This window comes from Ambystoma mexicanum, chromosome 4q (assembly GCF_040938575.1).
Source record: "Ambystoma mexicanum isolate Mex_15411 chromosome 4q, UKY_AmexF1_1, whole genome shotgun sequence".
Taxonomy (NCBI): domain Eukaryota; kingdom Metazoa; phylum Chordata; class Amphibia; order Caudata; family Ambystomatidae; genus Ambystoma; species Ambystoma mexicanum.
In genome coordinates, this window is record NC_090928.1 from 1006599455 (window position 1) to 1006622121 (window position 22667).

A 22667-nucleotide genomic window follows, 5' to 3' on the forward strand; every position below is an offset into this window, starting at 1 on the left:
ACCAATAGCTTGTCCACCATTTAGAATAATCTGTAAATATTAGGGTGCATTAAATTTAGAAATGAGACGACAGTTACTGCTTATCTTGCACGTGTATGGGGTTGCTGTTGGTACTCTTGTTCAGAAAGGAATTTCCATAGCATTTCTGTACTGGACTGCCCATGTGGGCGGGACAAAGACTGATATGCAAATGGTTTTTTTCCATCAGTGAAAGGTACAGTGAGCAAAACGTGTGTGCTGCAAACTCTCATCTCAAAGTGGGCATAAAAAACACAGAACAGATTATCATGCCAGGTTCTTTCTGGAGAGGAGTGCCTGATACCTTTTTTTCAATATTTGCTAGGAACTTGGGGTTGGTCACCCTGTGTTACCTGGGGGAACCCAGATGTGGACTCCCTGCTCACTGTGCTCAGAGAGGCACAGGTCCACTTCACTGATGAGGCCCAACAAGGCTGAAACACGTGTATGGGGTTGCTGTTGGTACTCATGTTCAGAAAGGAATTGCCATAGAATTTTGGTGCTGGACTGCCCATGTGGGCGGGACAAAGACTGATATGCAAATGGATTTTTCCCATCTCTGAAAGGTACAGCGACCAAAAAGCGTGTGCTGCAAACTCTCATCTCAGAACAGGTTATCATGCCATGTTCTTTCTAGAGAGGAGCGCCTGCTATCTTTTTTTAATTATCTTGCCAGGAATCACTGTAATAGAAAATCAGAGTCAAACAAACAGGTACACAAAAGGTAGCTCATGTGCCAAAAATCTACAACTGGGCTTGGCTTCACTTCCCCATTGTCATTAATATATGTCTTGGTGATTCAATAGGCACCATGCTTCGATAGTGCTGGTACCCTACTGCACATGGCAGTCTACAGTGCATCCGCTAGGATGCATGGGTGGGGGCCACCGTGTTCCAACAAAGAGCACATGTAGCCCCATTGCTAAGGGGCTCAGCAAAGTGGCTCTTCAACTGAGGTGTCACAGATCCTACCGCCACCCTGTTCTGGGTGCGAAGGTATAGAGTGAAGAGTTGAATGGCAGCAACAAAGAAGACAGACAGTATTGGCATTCAAATATGTTACACAGGCAGTCAGCAAGCAGAAACAAGTTCTGGTTTTCTAAACAGCAAATTCTTCGTGGAAAACATGCTAGGGGATTCCTTCTTAAATTCTTGAGATCTCTTCTTGTAGCCTCCATGCTGGGCGCTTTGTATGACATGATGGATCCCAGTACCCACCCAGTATAGCACTGCTGGTTGACTGCAGACAATATCAATGTACCTCCAACTATCGATATCGAGTTGTGTCAGGGTATGTAATGATGAGTCAGTCTGCTTGGTATGCAGAGTCATGTGACCAGAAACAAATCTATGTAATCACCAGAGAGGTGATTACATAGTTCATCACCCACCTCTTTTAAGCATAGAAAAAATCAGGGTTGTGCACATGGCCTTGAAAGAGACTAATTAATAGTAAGGCCTTGCATGCTGTGTGTGATTGGTTGTGCTTGTTTTACAGCCAGGACTAATATGGGTGCTCGGCTTTTAACTAAATGGATGAATGTCTGGGTAAATGTTATAATGTTCTCATTGCTGCTCCTGGCAGTTTCAAGTCCCACTAAAAATCCCATAGTTGCCTAAGCGCGCTGCATTGAATTAAGCAATAAACCATGATGTGAGGGGTATTGCCCATCAGGTAATGCCCCCCGACGGAGGGATTTGTTGGTATTAGCACCCTAGCATGCTTTACGGGTGCTAATAGTGGGGTTTTTAACTTGCGAAATGGCACAATTGCCATTTCGCAACTTATAATAAAAATGCAAACCAAAATGTCCACCATAGATACAGGGAGAGGTGAACTTCATGCAGTCACATCTTCCTTTTCTTGGTAGCCATTGCCGCAGAGAAGAAGGCCCAGAGAAGTGAGCGTTCTAGGACTGGCAAGGGACAAGGCAGTCGCAGGAAAGTGGAGTGGGGTTGGGGTGAGGTGGGGGTAGGCGTCGGAGGTGGAAATGGTATGGGAGAGGATGATGGGGGCTCAGGCACCCAGGGTTTCTTTCCTGGCAGGGAATACGGCAGTCTACCGCTTTTGAAAATGCTCGTAACGAGGGCAAAAGCATAAGGTATAGCCCGGTTTCTGTGGAGGATGGGAACGCGGGCAATTACATGAAGTATATCCCACCTTCCAGGCTTCCTGATTAGCTCTGAGGCCCCCTGTCCCTCTCCCCCCTCCAAACCTGGTGCTAATAAAAGAAATAAATATGTTGTTGCTTTGTACAATCTGCACATTCATGGTCCTGAAATCACTTGTTTTATTATCCATGAAATATTTGTGCAGATTGTTCCCCAGTTCAATGATGACATTCTGCAGCAGCATATCAAAATGTAAACGGGCTGTTTCTGTTTGGCTACTCCACTCCGTGATAGAGACATATTGCCCAGTGATCGAAGTGAGCGGGAACGGTCAGGAACGGTGTTCAACTACTTTTATTTTTTTTCTGTTTACCATTCCTCTACTTTTTACGATCGTATTGGTCGTAAAACATACATATATATGTTCATGTATGTCCTTGTGCAAGTGTAAAGTTGTAATAGGAGCCTTAGTTACTAGGCACTTAGACCATTGCAATGCCCCAGCCGCAACACCTTGTCACATGTTGCACTATGCTTCCACCTACCAAAAGCACAGCTCCACTACTTTTTTTCTGAACACTTCTACCACTGTTATTGCCCAAAACATTTAAATATGCTTCTTACACACTGTAGCATTTTTACCCAACCTGCCTTCACTGAGCCCTTTAAAGTAGATTGAGGGCAATAGGTCCACAAACGCAAGCATGCATTTCTATACAAAATATAATTCTCGTAAACAACATAAAACAATCAGATTAAATTCGGAGTCATTTTCTTGTCAAAGAGCGTTTTTTCAATGGTATTGATCACATTATATGAGCGAGCGATATATTTAAGAAACATCTAGATTGGTACTTTCAGTGCCTGGTAGATAATGCACTTTTCTAATAATGAAGGACTGAACAATGTCACGCATGCGCATGGACTTCCAGCACTGTGGAATGGTTCCGGCGTCAGAAGGCCATGACAAGGCTCGTGCATGCAATTAGCGTCTCATAACCTGCATAATCAGCTCTCGCGCAGTAGGGGTTCTGCTCCCATACCTGTTACACTGAGCTGCATGCCGCCGCCGGCAGACTCTCTGTAGATAAGGCCCTTTCCAGTCTGATGGATACGGTACTCTCGGATGAGGCCATTCGGCTTCCCGGACATGCGCCATTTCAAATGCAGTGTTGACGAGTTCACCACCGTGACCACGGGGGGATGAACCTTCTGCGGTACATCCTGGACCGTCGCAGCCACCACCTAAGGGCAGACGGATACAAGCGCAAGTTTAGGGAAGATCGCAAATAAATATTAATAGGCGCACTACATTTGCACGCGGCTTATGCAATATCGTGGTGATAGCACAAGTGTTGTTTTTTTTCTTGCACCACAGTGGAGTATGACCTTGAATGTACGTTAAGAGCCCCGGTCTCAGCACTCGTCAAGCCGGCTTCGCCGTTAAGATGGGGTAGTGGCGATGGGGACTGCAAGTGCAACACCTGGACTCCTGCCTGTCTTGCTCGAGGACTCGCGATAACTCTCTTCCGTGCGGTTAAGCAGTGGCTTTGCATTTTAACTGCCTGATTTCATACACTTTAAGCACCAACAAATGCAGAACTAACTCTCGATTCACGCTTGCATGCCCCAAACCATCCCATCGAGTGCGCCCCACGACCTTCTTCCAAACTTTGCAGTGGGACTGGAGCAGGAGAAGGACGAGTGTTCGGCCCTTGTGCCTAACTTTCATTCAACAGAAATACATGAATGCATACTAACAATGACACACACGACGATCTGACGTATGTTATATTCTTTTTCTGATGGCCCTCTTTGTGATGTATTTTGATTGGTGCCAAAGAGCGCTATTCAGGGACAGAGGGTGGGGAGTTCTCAAAGAAGATTTTAGGCCCAATAGTGATAATCCTGTTGGAAATGGAAGGTGTTCATAATGAATGAGACTGCCTCTCATTTGACAAGATCGTCCTGGGAGGATAGCTCAGCGGCAACGTGCTCGCCTTGGAAACACACGAAGCAACACAGGTTCGATTCCCGGATCGCGCTTAGAAACCTCTGGGTATTAAGCGTATTGTAAATACGCAACCAAATAAACATGTTGGTTGCTAGGGACTGGATAGGTGAGACAATGGGCCTCATTACGAGCTTGCTGGTGCGGATAAAATGATACCAGTAAGCTTGCTGGTACCGTTGTATCCGGACCGGCAAACTCCGAGTTGTGCTCGCAGGTGCCTTTCATTCCGCCAGGTCTGACATGGCGGAATGAAAGGCACCCGCGAGCACAGCATGCCTGTAGCACAGGCAGTGCTTTAAGTGGGCTGGGGCTTTTGTGTACTTTGCAAGCCATCTTTTCTAAACATAGAAATATGTTACATATTTCTATGTTTAGAAAAGATGGCTTGCACAGTACACAAACCATAGTATGGTACGCATACAAATATATAACATGTATATATATTTGTGTGCATACCTTACGATTTGCATACTTTTAGGCCACGCCCCTTCTGCAAGCCACGCCCCCAAATGAGAGCCCCCCTCGATTTCTTACCCCACTTAAAGCCCTGAGCACAGGCATTGTAATGACTGGTGCCAGTGATACAGGCATCCCCATTCCCATTGAGCCTGATGGGGTTCAAATGGGAATGGGGATCACCCGATTCCTGCACCCACGAAAGGGCAATTACCGGGCCCAGCGGGGCCGGAATACCCCAGTTATTGCCCGGCAAGGCTGCCGCCAAACCTATAATGAGGCCCAATGCTTTGCATGAACCTCGTTTAGCCACAGGGGCAAACACCTTAGCCAGTTCATCCCTCAACTATTGGCAACTCAATAGAATCCATGTGTGCGGTTTTTGGTTTGACTTTAAGATCCCCTTTGTTTTTCTAGAGTGCTCTACTTACATTTGAGTTGCTTATGAAATGTAGATCAAGGAATCAAGGATCAAGTGAACTTTCCCCTGGCCCCGTCTCAGTCAGCATAATCACTTGGCCATTAGCAATTGCCTATTTCCTTAGTTGTGCGGCTCTTCCTCAGTCCTCAGGGTATCCGCCAGTGCCATGCCACTGCCATGGATGGTATTCCCACTCACACCCCATTAATGAAGATGAGGTACCTTCCTGCTGCTAGTGCATCCCGCTGCGGTGCAGGCCTTCAGCTGGTAGGAATATTCTTGGTAAGGTTTGATGCCTCCTGCGTCTGTGAAGTTCAGATCCATGCCGCGGAATCGCTCCAGCCCATCCCGTTGCACAATGTAGTGAATGATAATGCCTGGAAATAAAAAGAGGGGACCGGTCAAGTAGAATTCCCTTCTAGGAAAATGATGCCTGATCATTGGGAGAGTTGCCACAATTGTACAGGCAACACATGCAGCCATCTAAGGCACAGCCCTCTGTAGCATGATGAAATTATAGTTCCAGATGCAGTTTCATGTCCTCTAAAATATGCTATTTGTTTTTGTTTCAAAGGATCTCAACATGCAGGGCAGACGTGGTCCCAGATTTAATGCAAGTCATGGTTCGAATGTTGACTGCCCTGGATAAAGTCAAGGGCGCCTAGTACGTCATTTCACCAAAATGCCATGGGTAGCGGAAGTGACATCATACGGCCCTTGACCTCCTGTGACATCACAGGAAGGACACCACCTGAAGTGACATCATGGGAAGCAATGGAACACAACCGTTCACACCCTGACAAACAGGAAGTGGCATCACATAGCATTGTCCGTAAGCACACTACGAAAAATATGGTTACGATATCACTGTAATGCGATATACATTTAATAAAAGAATGGATCACCATATGTATCATTAATATCTGTGTATAGTCCCATATTACTAAATTGCTGTGAATACAGGCAGATGTCCAAGACCAAATGATAATAATCTGTTATTATATAGCACTTAGGTTTAAGCACTTTAAAAAGAACACATATACATACAATACCACCCAACCTGTGTTTGTACTCATTTATTAACCTTAGAAGGATAAAAGGCTAAGTTGGCCTTGCCAGTATTCAAACCTGCAACCTGCAGATCTCACACACATCGCACTCAACCCACTGAGCTATCATACCAGCTATAGCTATCTTACTGGCTATAGCAAAATGTGCAATTACATGTTTGAATGTTCTCAAAGTCAGAAAGTTCATTACACTCTGTAGTGGATACCATTAAACTGGTACGTCACATATAACAGCAAGTCAGTTCATCTGCAGATCTGGTGCACAGTTGGCCACATGTCAAGCTTGCGTGGATCTGCTCTTTAGGCTTCAGAGGTTGGCAAAATACATACCATTGGGAGGGTTCATAACTGTGTATTAAAGAATTGAGAGTAGCACAGGGAAAGCAGAGCACTCACACAGCATCCTCTATTCTGGGCACTCGTTACCTCATACATGCAAATAAACATCCTAAACAGCATGCCATGGGGCTAGGAAAGATAGACACAGTACAACAAAGCATTCATTGTGACACAATGGAATCAAGGGTCACTTTATGTGCTATGGTCAAGCATTTCTACACTGTCCACAAACTTTTAGGCACCAGGATTTTGTCAAGTGACCGAGGACAACCAGATGGAATGTCTTGTAATGATCTTAACAGAGACAATGGCAGAAAAAAACATGCTTTAACTGCAACTTGCAGAAAATAAAAATACATTGGGCCTCATTACGAGGTTGGCGGGGCAGTGTCACTGGCGGCTTTCCGCCAACCCCGTAACACTGAATCCGGCGCCTGACTTCCCGGTGCCACTGGGACATTCCAAGTCCCATTGGTGTGGAAAGTCAGTTGTAAATCCCCATTCCCATGGAGTCCCGCAGGACTTCATGGGAAACAAGGATTCTCGTGAGCTTACCAGCACCCTTGTTTCCGGACTGCCACACTTGTAATGAGGCACATAGTCTGAAATAGATGTGTATTCTAATCTAAATGGTTTTTGTACGTTTTTGTCTGCATTGTGGATTTGGGTGTTAAAGAACAGATTAAATCAGTGACTCACCCCCTAAAGTATGCCTGAAATAAACCTTTAATGAGTCTAGCAATTATTGTATAGAATTACAGAAAGACAAATAATTTGTTATTCATGTTCTTTCTTATTTAGGGTCTCTGCTCAAAGTATTACACTTGTGAAACCCCCTGTTCTTTTTAAGAGGCCTGAACAAGAAAGCCTACCCCTCCAGAAACAACGAGCCACATGGCACTAGCCACAGCCCAGGAGCTTCAATAAAAAAATAATGTTTTTTTTCTTTTTTAGGGGTAGCAAGGGAGACCATACAGGTATCAAGGGAGACATCAGGGGTCGCAGGTGCAACCCCTGGTGACCCTCAAATGATGTCCCTGAAGTGCACCATCACTCGTCTCATCGAAGGCTACACACAACAAGTCCACATTCAGTGAGGGAAGGCTAGTTCCACTCAGACAAGCAGGCCAGACAAGGATCAATCCTGAAGTTGTTGCCACGTACATACATATTTGACAGATGCTGACAGATTCATTGGTTTACATAACGACTTCACACTGACCCTCCATGCACACACACAGATACACCTCTCCCCACCGCTTCTCCCATGCATACCTATCTGTAACTTCTCTAACATTTTATTTCCAGAGATATCCATTTAAAGCCCAGCAAGACCACCAACAGTGGCAGAGGGGTGCAATTCAAGACCACTTAAATTTCACAACATTAAAGGAAACTCCACAGTAGTTGAAACAACATCACATGCATGATTACATCACAGCAAGCGATATCACATGGTCTTTGGGTCCAATGGGATGGACGTGGTCCCCATAACATTACAGGAAGCAACATTTCAGTTGTAAAATAAAGTTGAAAAAGCTTAAAGTAAGATGTATAAAATAACAGATATCTCCTAAAGTGGACAAAATACCAGATATAAAAGTCATATTTTAGGCAAGTTGCTGCCTTGATATGCTGTGGATGGTGACATGATATACCAGTGGTACACGTACACCAGCAGAACAAGCACAGGTCAGAGGCACTGATATGTAGGACACTAACAGATGGACAGTTACTACCATCCTACCACATGTGCCTGCTATACTGATAATGTGCTAAATACAGCATTACATTCTGAGGGACTGCCAACTTATGTGAAATGATCCTCAAATGCCAAGTCCTGCTACTTTGTCACAGTTAATGTAAAATACGGCTCTTGTAGAAACCACATGCAATGAATGGCTTCACACCTGTGGATGATGTTATTTTCCAATGGTAGCCCCAGATAATAATAATAATTTAGCATTTATATAGCGCTACAAACCTTCACGTATCTGAGTGCTGCTTATTATTACCCACAGTGTGTGGTGCTCATTTATCGAGCTCAGAAAGATGAAAGGCTGAGTTTGGCCCTGCAGGGATTCAAAACTGCGTGAGCAGGCTCTGCACGGATGTTAAATATAGCACTCTACTCGCTGTGTTATCGGAACAGCAGATGTTTCTGTAATGGTATTTGGCCCAGACAGAAGTATTTAAAACAAAAATAATCTTCATTAGTAGAATATAATTCTGGGGGGATTCAATCCAATAAATGGGGTTGAAGATTGTTAGGTAACGTAGAATTTAAAAGAGGCTCCTCAACTCTTGATAAAACAAATCAAAAGGTTTTGGCTAAGGGGATTTCCAGCATTCTCAGTGGCCCTTCTATCCAGAGTTCCTTTTACGGTCTCAACCTAGGCTTATATGCTTCACCAGTGGCAGCAGGTGAATTTTTTAATATTACTTCCAGATATGCCCTGGTGACCGACTGTAGCAAGGGAGCCCAAACCGATCAAGGGTGGGTTTGCGGGGGTTCTCGCCCAGAGAAATATTTAAAAATATTGGGTTACAATGGTGCATTTTGGCGCACACCTTTTTTTAGAACAATTGGGTAAAAAGCCACAGTTCAAATGGTTTTATAGAGTAACGCATGAAAAAATCCGATAGATGCAAGTCACCAACAGTGCACAGGAGCATTTCTCCAAAACATTTTTATGATGACTTTGCCCTCAATATGTGCCAGTATAACACATTTTCACACTGGCTATGCCCATACATTTCCAAGCTGACTGCGCCATTGTACCCTAGTATTCCCATATAAGAACATACTCATGTTTGCTTTGCGCATAATACCAGTAATGATACCATAAGAAAACATGTCCATGTTTGTTCTGCTAATATATGGTAGTATCCCATCATGTTATGTTATGCTATTTTGATTTATGCCACGCACCTCTAGTAACCATGGACAGTCTCCAGGCTCTCACGTGACTCTGCAATATAGAGGGGTGTGGGGATGGGGTTACTGAGGGTAGGATGAGAGGATAGGATAAGAACCAGGAGGAACTGCTGTCTGTTGTTTTGCATGTGGGAGTTGGTACCGGAGGCCCTGTGCGTTGTAACCGTATGGGTAAGACTCAGAGCCTCAGGTGTGTGCTAGTGCTGGAGTTATTGTGTCATGTGATGTTTTGGTGGGTTGTGGTTGTGTGCACTTGTTAGATTGTGTCCATAGGAGATCTAGAATCTGTGGCTCTTGCATGACTATCTGGTGTCTAGGTGTGTACTTGTGTCGTTGATGGTTTTAAGGACCATGTGACAGGTGGTTCACTCTAGGTGTGCTTCCAGACTCTCAGAGAGATGGTGGGGTGTGAACATTGAACTGATTCTAAGTGTGTTTATGTGGAGTGTGGCTAGGCCATGGTTTAGTGTAGGGTCATTGGTAATGTTGGAGGAGCAGGAAGAGAAAATGGATTAGTAAGTCGGTCAGTTTGATGGAGCTTCTGGTGTGACTCTTTGATTGCCGCTTGATGGTATCTACCCACGCTCTTGGTTGCGGTTCAACGGCACATCTTGCCTCCTCTCCAGGTCCGGGCTGACTTCCCAATGTGGTTATGGTCACAGGTTGGTGGTTAAAACCTAGTGTCTTCCTTGTTGTTCGTCCAGGTTAGTTGTGGTCGTAGGGTGCAGAACTGACGTCTGGTTGATTCCTGGTGCGCAGCAGGAGTTCTAAGCATACTATGGAGCGTGCTCTGTCGGGCGGCCCATGGTTAAAGGTGGTGGGGGTATTATGATTTTTGCGGTTTGCCTGTCTGAATTTCCTTGGTATGATATGATATGATAAGTCATTTATAATGTGCATGTACACAAGTGTTTCTATGGTCTTGGTGTCTATTTGGATTTGGTGCTATCCCTAAAATCTTTCCTTTGGTTGGTCTGCAGTCCTTCATCACTCTATTGTTGTTGGGACGTGGAAGGAGTGTGGGCAGGAGGTGGGGGTGGTGCTGTGTTCTGGTCCTCTAAGCTATTGGTGCTGTTATCTGTGAAACGGTGTCCATTAGTGTATTTTGTATTGTTGTGTGATGTTATTGCTGCCGGTGTCCCTTTGCGGTGGGCATTGTCTGATGAATAACCAGATTTTGAGTCAGTTCCTGAAGATGATATAGTCTTCTGTGTTCTGTGGTTTTCATTTCTTTGGGCATGGTGTTCCAGAGTTTTGCAATTAGATGTGAGAATGCTGATGTGACCAATTTGCTTTTTTCATAATGTTTTGTCACTATTTGTAGGTCGTTGCTGGATCTTAGGTCCCTTCTTGGGCAGTACAGGCTGGTCTTGTCTTGGAGGAATTCAACTCCTTGTTTGTGCATGGCTTTGTGAGCAATGCAGAGTGCTTTGAATTTAATGAGTTTTTTACTGGTAGCCTGTGTAGGCTTTTCAGTGCTGAGGTGATGTAGTCTCTTCTGCTTAGTCTTAATAGGATTCTGGCCGCTGTATTTTGCACCCTTTGGAGTTTCTTGGTGAGTCTTTCTGGCATTCCCAGGTAGAGACTGTTTGCGTAGTCAATGCCTGTGAGAATCATGCATATGATTGTGAGGGTTCTGTGAGGGAAGGAGAGGTAAGGGAATAATTCTCTGAGTAGTCTTAGGAGGAAGAAGCATTTTTTGGTGATTTCATTGAATTGCGGTTCCAGGGATAGTCTGTTGTCCATGAGTGTTCTTAGGTTAATTTCTCCATCAATAGGCTCCGGGTGTGTTCCCATTCCGGGCGGCCAGTCCAGTTGTGGATGGCCTGCATTGATTTCTGCAGGTCAGAGCATTATTTCCCATTTTTCCTGGTTCAGTTTAAGGTTTGTATAGGAGCAGACCTATACATCCGCAGGAGGGCCTACCTCCATACTTTGCCTGTATTGAAGACATGAGACCATGCTCTGTCTACCACGAGCTGTTGTACCAATACCGCAGCAAGTATTTGGAAGAGGGTATCCACTGAGACAACCATATTGAATGTACCCTCAAGATGATGACAGCCTTCAGGAGGAACGCCCTGGAGGTATATGAGAAAGAGCTAAGAAAATGGACTGATGATGTCACAAGAAATTGTGCACAAAGTCCTGAAATCCTGAATGCAATCATAAAATAGGGGTTGAACTTGGAGTTCCAGACACAATAGTGAGTGCCTTCACTCCTGTTGCATTCTTAGGACAATAATACTCTGCAAGGCCAAGTACAAACAGAATGTCATGGCAGAAGGCATTGGGTGATGAGAGCTGTTGGGCTAATTGGGTGGTAGGGCAGCTCCATGTCTCATCTACTTGCACCTGGGTCTTGGGTTACGTGTTGCTAATTGAACTGAATGTTCCAGACATGGCACACACGTGCCAAACCAATTGTATTAGACTTTATAACAAAGGACCTTATAGCTTGGGAAACCAATTAAACACCCTGTAGCCGGTCAGACTCTTCCAGTGGGGAACCCCGGCATAAATCCCATGAAAGAGGAGAAGGAAGACCTGTCGAGAGCCCTGGTATCCTTCCGAGTCACAGGGCAAAGCGAGCCCTCACTGACCAGGGCTAGAGATCAGTCTCTAGCCTCTGGGGATTCCCTGCCTGGGGCATAGCCAAGATTTTGAAAAAAGAAGGGATTGTATTACTGCATCACCCAAGATGGGGAGTCCAAGGAGGTGGAACAGCCCCTGGTTCCCCAAGAGTTCCACTAAATGGTCATACAGCTGGCCCACTATCAACCGACAGGAGGACAGCTTGCCACAGAGAAAACACAAACAAGGTATTGAAAGGTTCTACTGGGCAGGGATATATTGCTACATTGAGAACGATTGCCAGGGGTGCACCGGGTGTCAAAAAACCAGCACCTTTGTTCCACCTCGAGCCCAGCTACGGAGAATGCTCTTGATCACAGAAACATTCTGATGCATTGGGATAGACATAGTGGGACCCCTCGACCCGACCAGCGGAGGGTACCAATATTTGTTGGTAGTGGTGGACTACGCCCCGAGGCATTCCTGCTAAGAGGTACATCAGCCATCCAAGTCTGTGACGTTCTCATTCCCTTCTTCGTTCGCATTGGAATACCACAAGTAATCGTGTCGGACGAGGTAAGGAATTTAATGTCAACCATTATGAAATGGATATGTCAACAAATAAAGATCAAACAACTCCGGACATAGATTTACCATCCCCAAATGGATGGACTCGTAGAATGTTACAACAGAACCCTAAAACAAATGATCAAACAAGTGACTGCCCCAACCGGAAGCAACTGGGTTTGAGCCATCCCGTGGTTTCTGATGGTTTTAAGAGACACTCCTCAGTCTTCCACAGGGTTCTCACCCTTTGAACTTTTTTCGGACATCAGCCCTGGACCATCCTCGACATAGTCAAAGAAGATTGGTAGGAATCGGGGGAGGAATCCCTGTCAGAGTATGTGATTGACCTCCGAAAATCACATGGCTTCATCAAGGGATGTCGCCGGCCCCAATCTGTGAATGAAGCCTATCATAACCGCCATAGCTGGATGAGGAAGTTTCAAGTGGGTCAAAGTATTGGTATTGTTAATCACTATTACCAATACATGTTAGCCCAGTGGAGTGGGCCATACTCTATCACAACTGTCCTGGGGTCGGTGAACTACCTGGTCCGACAGGCGGATAGAAGAGAAAAGGAAATAAATTATCATGTGAACTCGCTAAAGAAATGGACAGAACCGGTCACCCTAGTATCAGTGACCCTAAACCCGGGTGAAGAAGAACCAGGGCTATGTCCTCTAGGGAAACCCTACGGGCTAGAATGTACAATGGGGAACTCCATTAAAACCTCAACAAAATAAAGACGTATTAGAGGCGTTAAGTTCGCTAGCCCACATTTTCTCCAGGATACTGGGGTGAACTAACCTCGCTGAACATACATTCAACACCATACCATACGGATATGACCTTACCACCGAAACTAAGAGACATGAGATCCAAACTGAAATTGAGGAAATGCTCTGCATGAAGGTCGTAGAACCATCCACCAGCCCATGGTGCTACCCAGTTCTTCTGATACCGAAGCTGGATGGAATGACAGATTTCTGCATGGAATTCAGGGAACTGAATGCCATATACACATGTAAGGCCTATCCAATGGCACGCATCGATGAACTATTGGAATGCCTGGGAACAGTCTGTTATCTGAGTACCAGAGATCTCAGAAAGGGGTACTGGCAAATACCTCTCCAGGAACAAGACCGGGTCAAGACCGCATTTGCAACCCCCAAAGGCCTGTTCCAATTCACGGTGTTGCCCTTCAGGCGACATGGGGCCGTGGCCACCTTTCAGTCCCTTATGGATTGTTTGTTAGTTCCTCATGCTAAACATGCCTCTGCCTAAATCGACGATATTGCGGTCTTCAGTAGTTCCTGGGAGGATCATCTCAAACACCTGGTCAAACTGGGCACCATGTTGAAGAGGCAGGTCTTCATATTAACCCAGAGAAAACTACATTGACCACCACCCAGACAACGTATCTAAGATACATTGTGGGCAACTGAGAAATCAGCCCACAGATGGACAAAGTGGCCGCTATCCGACAGGAAGCCCTACCTACCACCAAAAGAGATATCAGAGCATTCTTAGGGGTGTGGAGTACTACCGATGCTTCTTACCTGCCTTTTCATCGATTGCTTCACCTCTTTTGGACGCCCTATGATCATCCCACACGGATGACCTAACAACCGAGGAGAAGGCAAAGACTGGATTTCTAGCCCTACAGATTATTTCTTCCCTCACCACAGAGTTTGGAGGAAGCAGGCAAGGAGCACAGAGCGCACAAAGGTGGAAAAGGCACAAAATATAATGCAAAGGTAGTCAGCCAATCCAGAAGGCACCAGCTTACCGCGCACACAAGCTAAAGTGCTGGAGGAAGCCAGGAATGAAGGGCCTAGCTCCTCGTTCTTGTGGGTTTGATCTAGTGGGCCAATCACAGCACAGGGGAGGGACGGGAGGAGGAACAAGTGGAAGAAGCAGGAAACAGGGGTCAGGGGAAGCAGGCAAGGTGTACAGAGCGCGAAAAGGTAGAAAAGCAACACAATACTATACAAAAGTGGTTAGGAACCCAGAAGCTCGATGCTGTGGGTTTGTTGGTTTGTTCTAGTGGGCCAATCAGAGCCCAGGGGAGGGACGAGAGGTGGAATGAGTGGACCAAGCAGGAAACAGGTGTCAGGGGAAGCAGGCAATGCATACCAAGTGTGAAAAAGATGGAAAAGGCACAAAATACAATTCAAAAGCGGTCGGGCAACACAGAAGCCATCATTTTACCTCGCGCATGATCTAAAGTGGTGGAGGAAGACAAGAATGCAGGGTCTGGGTCCTTGTTGTTGTGGGTTTGTTCTAGTGGGCCAATCAGAGAACATAGGAGAGACAGGAGGTGGAGCGAGTGGACAAAGCAGGAAACAGGGGACCGGGGAATCAGGCAAGGTGCACAGAGCTCGAAAAGGTGTAAAAGCCATAAAATACCATTCTAAAGCGGTCAGGCAACCCAGAAGTCACCAGCTTACCTCACGCGTGAGCAAAAGTGGTGGAGAAAGCCAAGAAACAGGGCCTAGGTCCTGATTGTGGGTTTGTTGGTTTGTTCTAGGGGCAATTAGAGCACAGGGGAGGTGCAGGAGGTGGAATGAGTGAACAGAGAAGGAAACAGGGGTTGGTGAAAGCAGGCAAGGTGTATGGAGCAGGAAAAGGTGGAAAAGCCACAAAATACAACTCAAAAGTGGTCAGGCAACCCAGAAGCCACCAGCTTACCTCTCGCATGAGCTAAAGTGGCTGAGGAAGCCAAGAACGCAGGGCCTAGGTCCTTGTTGTTGTGGGTTTGATCTAGTGGGCCAATCAGAGGACAGGGGATGGACGGGGTTGGAACAAGTGGACGAAGCAGGAGACAGAGTCCGGGGGAAGCAGGCAAGGCACACAGAGTGCAACAAGGTGGAAAAGGCACAAAATACAATTCAAAATTGGTCGAGAAACCCATAAGCCACCAGTTTACCTCACAAATGAGCTAAAATGGTGGATGAAGCGAAGAATGCAGGGCCTAGGCCCAGGTTGTTGTGGGTTTGTTCTAGTGGGCCAATCAGAAAACAGAGGAGGTACAGGAGGGGGAATGAGTGGACAAAGCAGGAAACAGGGGTCGGGCGAAGCAGGCCAGGTGAACAGAGCGCTACAAGGTGGAAAAGGTACAAAATATAATTCAAAAGCGATCGGGCAACCCAGAAGGGAGGATTGGGTGGATGAAGCAGGAAACAGGGGTCGGAGGAAGCAGGAAGCAGGCAAGGCACACAGAGTGCAAAAAGGTGGAGCAGTCATACAATGCAATTCGAAAGTGGTTGGGCAATCCATAAGCCACCAGTTTACCTCCTGCACAAGCTAAGGTGGCAGAGGAAGCCAAGAACGCAGGGCCTATGTACTCATTGTTATGGGTTTGTTCTATTGGGTCAAGCAGAGCACAGGGGAGGGATGGGAGGTGGAATGAGTGGATGAAGCAGGAAACAGGGGTCAGGGGAAGCAGGTAAGGTGCATGGAGTGCAAAAGGTGCAAAATGCACAAAATACAATTCAAAAGGAGTCAGGCAACCCAGAAGCTTCCAGTTTACCTCACTCATGAGCTAAAGTGGTGGAGGAACACACGAACGCAGGGTCTAGCTCCGGGTTGTTGTGGGTTTGTTGGTTTGTTCTAGTGGGCCAATCAGAGCACAGGGGAGATACGGGAGCCAGAATGAGTGGACGAAGCAGGAAACAGGGGTCTGGGGAAGCAGGCACGGCGCATGGTGCACTCAAAAGTGGAAAAGGCACAAAATACAATTCAAATGTGGTTTGGCAACCCAGAAGTCACCGCCATTCCTTGCGCACAAGCTCAAGCATAAGAACATACTGTAGTTGGCTTTACCATTCAAAATGTATCCCACAGTATGAAAATATGCACAAACTGGCTGTAACAAATGCCGGTTTAGCTACATAATAACACTTATCATGCTTGTTTCATCAAAGATGTGTAATACAAAATGCCATACCAGAGTAAGAAATGGCTACATTGGTTGAATATAAATGCCAGTCTGGCTTCGTAATAACATTTATCATGCTTTCTTTACCAAAGAAGCCCAATACACAGTGTCATACTACAATAAGAAATAGCTAGACTGGCTGCATGGAAATGCCAGTCTAGCTACATAAAAAGACTTATCATGCTTGCTTTATCAAAGATGCCCAATACATAATGTCATACCGCAGTAAGAAATAGCTAGGCTGGCTGCGATAACATGCCAGTCTAGCAACATAATAAGACTTATCATGCTCGCTCTATCATCCATGCTCAGTAAAAAAATTCATGTCTACCCCCCGGTGCGCCAGCGCCTCATACTCAGACACAAGCACATTAATTATGAATGTGATTATGTACGAGTGTGAGGAGCTATGGGTCCAGGGAGAAGATGTGTGTCAGGAGCAGAGGTCCCAGGGTACAGCCATGCCCATTAATAAATAATATGAAGTTCCCCTAAGCCCTCCAGCACCTTACAGTGACATATCATCAAGTGTGTGCACATGTGAGGCACTGGAGGGCTTAGGGGTCAGGCATAAAATTGCATGTGGACATGCTAAGAATCCCAACAGACTGGACTGGCATTCTTTACTGGTGCGAGGGGTGATGTGATGGCCTAGGTGTTGAGGCAGAGTGATTCCTCAAGGAGGCGGGCCTTGAGCTCTTTTCTGAATTGTAGGAGCAAAGGGGGATAGTCTGATGCTGACGGGGAGGAGGTTCCATAATCTTGGGGGGGTTGGCAGATAAGGCTTGTTTTCTGTTTTCTGGTCCTTTCCTTTTTTGCAGCGGTGGATTTCAAGTCTGCAAGTGTCCTGACTTCTGGTGGTGTGCTGTCCACCAGAGATGCTGAGTTTCTCTGCAAGGTAGCTGGGTGACTTGAGGACGACTGCCTTGTAGATGATACAAGACTTGAATGTGATTTGTGTATGCAATGGGAACCAGTGAAGGTCGATGAAGGCAGGGGTGATGTGGTTGTATCTGTGTAGACCATTGATGAGGCATGCAGCCACGTGTAGGACCCTTCTCAGGGGGACAAGGGAGGATGATGGGAGGCCTTTGAGTAGTAATGTAATGTAATGTAATGTATGCTTCTATAGCACCGGTAGCCCGCAGGCTTCAGGGTGCGTTAACATAGACAAACATAAACTATCTAGGAAGACTCACTAGACTGCTAAAAGCACTGTGTTGTAAATGAGAAAGGATTATTTGAAAAGATGAGTCTTCAGGAGTTTGCAAAATTGTACGTGATTCTCCTGTATTCTCAAATTCAGGGGTATGGAGTTCCACAACTGAGCTGCCTGCACTACAAATGGCCTGCCCATGGCTAATTTAAGTTTGTGTTTTTGTATTACCAGAAGGTTTTTTCCTGCTGAGCGCAGCAGTCTCTTTGGTGTGTGGATAACTTAAGTTCTTTTTTAGGTAGTCGGGTGCATTTCCAAAAATACATTTTTGCACTAGGGTGAGAGATTTGAACTTGATCCTTTCTTCAACTCCAAGCCAATGGAGCGACTTCCTGGCCTTGTTAACATGATCTCTTCTCGAAAGATGTTTAATTAGTCTTACAGCATCATTCTGAATGACTTGACATGTTTGCATGTCTTTGGCATGGGCAGCTATTAGAAGGGCATTGCCATAATCTAACCTTGATAACACAACTGCCCTGGCTATGGTAGCCATATTGTTTTCACTCAAATAGGGTCCGATAGCCTGCATAAGTCTCAGATATTAGGCTGTATTTTTCCGCAGGAAATTGGTCTGAGCCTCTGAGTTGACAGAAGAGTTCAACATCATACCCAGAGTCTTGACCTGGTCAGATACTGCTATGATGGCCTCCTTGATCTGTAAAGATGTGTACTTCGCTCCCAATTTGTCTAGTAGTCGGCTTGAGCCGAACAACATGAGTTCCGTTTTGGAGTTGTTTAAGCACATCCAGTTGGATTGCATCCACTCATTGATTTTACTATATATTAAGTTGATCTTTGCGCTGTCTGCCCTATGTGATCCTTCTAACTCTATTATAAGCTGCGTGTCATCTGCGTAGTTTGTAAACACAACTCCGGATTCCGTCAAAATATTTCACAGTGCACGCATATACAGGTTGAAGAGCATGGGTGATATACTAGCGCCCTGTGGCACACCAAAAAGTATTAAAATGGGGTCGGAGAAGTTGTCACCCCAGTCAACTCTTGCTCTGCAATTTGTGAGGAAGGAGACTAGCCTCTTTAGTGCCATGTCTGAACAACCAACAATATTTTTCAATGCTTTAACCAGCAAATCATGGTCAACCAGGTCGAATGCCGTGCTGAGATCTAAAAACATCAGAATCACGATTTATGGTTCTGCAGGTCCAACATGGCCGTTTCTGTGCTGTGAGCTGCTCTGAAACCGGACTGTTGGTGGTGTAGCGATGCATGGGTTTCTAAATGGACCTGCAACTGCTGGGTGGCAATTTTATCTAAAATATTGAGTATAAAATTGGAGTTGGCCGAAGATTACCTGGATCTTTAGGATCCAATCCTACTTTCTTCACTAAGCGTGTAATGGTGACCTTCTTGATTTCCTCTGGAACTATACCCTCTTTAAAGGATGCACTCATAATTCTTAGCAGGATGGGAGCAAATTGCTCTTTATTTTGAAGAATTATGTTAGGTGGTAAAACTTTTTCCGCACAGAGCGAAGGCTTCATATGGTCAAGCACATCTAAAAGCTCTGTTTCATTTATGGGAGTAAATATGAAAGTCTCCTGTCCCAGGTTTTTATTAGTCTCCTTGGTGGTGATGTCCATTTTAAGTTTATTCCTGGCATCGATGATATTTTGCCTAGCTTTGGTTATTTTGGCCGAAAAAGCCTTTTGCACCATGTCACAATCTTCTTTCGAAGGCTGTAAGGGCAGAGTGCATTGGCCCCATCCAGGTGGGATAGTACCAGTGCTTGAATGGTGGCTATAAAGTTGTCCGGAGGGAAGAAGGGCTTGACCTTTTTCAGGAGGGAGAGCTGATAGCAAGCTCTCTGAGTTTTCTCAACTATTTTTGTCTTGAAGGAAAGGTATTTTTCGATGTGGAACACTAGGGACTTGGTGCAGGAGGAGAGCTCAGGTGTGAATCCCTCAGAGTTCATGGTTGATAGCCAGGTCTGTATGTCTGGGTGTTCGGTGTTGTTGGTGGGGAGTAGGAATTCGATCTTGGAGAGGTTGAGCTTCAAGTATGCACTGGACAGCCAAGCCTGAATCCTTTAGCCTCCTCTGGATGTTTTCTCCACCCTGACTTATTAATTTCCTCTGGCCTCCTCTTGATATTTTTCAACCACAACCTCTTATTCTCCCCCAACCTCCTACTGATTTTATTTCCGCATCCACCTCCTAACCTCCTCATAACTCCCTCTAATACACCTCCAGTCGTCTATGGATCTATTTTCCATCCAACCTGAAAACCTTTCCCCTCACTCACACCACCTCGAAACTCTGTTATACTCCAATTGCTCTTACACATTTGTTTTACTCCAGCCACCTCCAAACTGTCTCTTCCTCCATTCATCGCTGTACTCCAGCTTGCTCCAATCTCATTGCAAACCTCTCTCCAGCTTCTACTCTAAAAAACCACAATGTGTGAATGATAGCCTGCCCTAAGTAGTCCGGCAGACCCTACCCTTGGTTGGAATGATTGTGAGAGTTTTCATGTATGCTGGCAAATTTGTATTTTGTATTTATTTATTTATAAAGCGCAGCCTGGCCCGGGGGCATAAGGGCGCATAAGGTAAAGCTGGTTACAAAGCTGGTTACAAGTGAGCGGTTAAGCAAAGTTACGTTGCAGTTACAGAGGTGTGCAGTCAAGACAATACAGTCGGCCAAGTTCCAAAATGGTTACAGGTAGGAACTGGCATAATAAGCAAGTGCATGCGCGGAGATAATAATTCCAGGAGAGTGGCTCAAGATCAAGAGGCTAAGTTAGGCTGTCAGAGGTCCGTGTTATGGAGCCAACACTTCGTGCTCTGTTTGAACCGGTTAAATGAAGGTTCTGCACGAAGATGTGGGGGGATGGTGTTCCATAGTTTGGATGCTTGTACCGGGAAGCTGGCTCCACCTGAGTTGTGGAGTTTAAATCTTGGTATGGTTAAGGTGTTGGTTTGGGCTGCTCTAAGAGGTCTCGAGGCAGAGTGAGGTCTGAAATGGTTAGTGAGGTATGCTGGAGCAAGGTTAGCCCTGACTTTGTGTGTTAGGGCAAGCGTTTTCAAGGATATTCTGTGCTTGACAGGGAGCCAGTGTAGGTTACGTCTGGTCTCGGATATGTGTGCTTTTTTGGGAATGTTAAGGGCAGCTCTGATAGCATTGTTTTGTACTACTTGTAATTTATTAATGTTTTTGAGGCTGGTGCCCAGGTAGAGGGCGTTGCAGTAGTCTATTTTGGAAAGGATTAATGCTCTCGCGAGAGTGATACAGTTAGGTGCAGAGATGAATGGTCTACAAGCAGTGATAAGCTTGCAAGTGTAAGCAGCTGATGAAGCTACTGCGTTAGTTTGTTTAGAGAGGGATAAGGTAGCATCAATGTAAATACCAAGAGTTTTAGTGTTATTAGAGACAGAGATGAGATTACCATCTATGGTAAAGGCTTTGAATGCAGGGTTGAGATTTTTAAGTTTGGCGTGAGTGCCCAGGATGATCAGCTCTGTTTTATCGTCATTGACACACAAGCCATGGTGTGCCATCCATGCTTGTATAACGGAATAGATTTCATTGAGGGTCGTGCTGTCTGTTTCATAGTCACCCGTGATAGGAAAGAGTATCTGGGTGTCGTCCGCATAATTGGTGTACGTAACACCCAGATAGTCTAGGATATCGAAGAGGGGTTTCGTGAATATATTATAGAGTGTCGGGGACACGCATGAACCTTGCGGGACACCACAAAGTACTGGGGCCGGCTCGGCGGAATCGGTGGGAGAGAAGACCCTCATGGTTCTGTTCACCAGAAATGAGCTGATCCATGCCGTGGCTGCATCTGAAAAGTGGGCTGCGGATTTCAGGTGTTGACAGAGTGTTTGGTGGTTAACCAAATCAAACGCTGCTGACAAATCAAGCAATAAAAGGAGTGCAAGTTTGCCATGGTCTTTCAAGGTTTGGATCTGGGTGGTAAGGTCAATGAGTGCAGTTTCCGTGCCGTGTCTTGGTCGGAAGCCTGATTGCCTAAGCCCTAGGAGGTTGTTAGCTTCTAGATAGGCCTGTATTTGTAGGTAAGCTGCTCTGTCCAGTATTTTTAATAGGAATGGTACCGTAGTTATAGGTCTGTAATTAGATGGGTTGTGTGGCTGGGATTGGTGCGGTTTAACAAGCTCACATGGAGTCACTGGAAAGCTGTGGGACTGGGCCAAACTGATATATGCATGTTCTATCACTTTGGCATTTAACTCTCCTCTCAGGGTATTTCTGGCCTCCACACAAGGTGCCTCTTCCTTGCATGTACCCTGAGGTCTCCTCTGTTTTGCATTGAGAACATGTAATAGTGGTAAGTGAGGAGAGAACAGTTCTGCAGTTGTGGAGCTCTCTACACATGAGATGTCAAAGTGAATAATATGTCTGTTTTGCTAGCATGGTCTCACAGGGAGGGTTGAGTAGAAAGTCTGAGTTTGTTTTCTTTTGCTATGTAGCCTCCTTTAGCTGGTTGTGATTAGAAGTTCACTCTGAAGGCTTGGTCTACGCAAGATTCACATCTGACTTTTAGAGGGATTCTGAGATTGCATCTCATGCCTTTGCCAGGGTCCCCGAACAGCATCAGAGGGAGATGATTCACACACCAATAGGAGCTTCACATCTCTGGTTACTCAAAGGGAAAGTACTATCACCTATGCTATGTTTCAAGGGAATGACGGGCCGTGGCCTACACCACTGGAAAACATTATATCCGTGTGGCGTTTCAGCCTCACATTTCTAAAGCCGTGACATTTACCCTTTGGAGGGACAGGACCCTTATCACTATGCTGGCTGAAAATAAGGGAATGCATGGTATTTGTTCTCTAGTACTGCTATAATGGCAGGTTGGTACTCTTCCTGGGTGTGTGTTGTAGGACATCTAAAGTGCCAGGGTTTAGGCCGTTGACCATAATACGGTCTCAAACCTAAGGGAGGGACTAAGTGAGGGTGGACAGGGAACCCCTGGATACATCCTCCAGGCTATCACCCTTTAGTTAGGGGAAGAA

The 22667-nt window shown here is 45.6% G+C and overlaps 1 protein-coding gene across 1 annotated transcript in view; it reads right to left on the reverse strand.

Moving 5' to 3' along the window:
- The window catches only part of USH2A (usherin), a 4817015-nt gene that overhangs the window by 1048102 nt on the left and 3746246 nt on the right, over positions 1 to 22667 (reverse strand). Inside the window, exons 54-55 of the mRNA XM_069608572.1 lie at positions 5244 to 5398; positions 3174 to 3375 (exon numbers count right to left, since the gene is read on the reverse strand). Coding sequence (XP_069464673.1) covers positions 3174 to 3375; positions 5244 to 5398 — 357 coding nt within the window. The remainder of the gene's footprint in view (positions 1 to 3173; positions 3376 to 5243; positions 5399 to 22667) is intronic.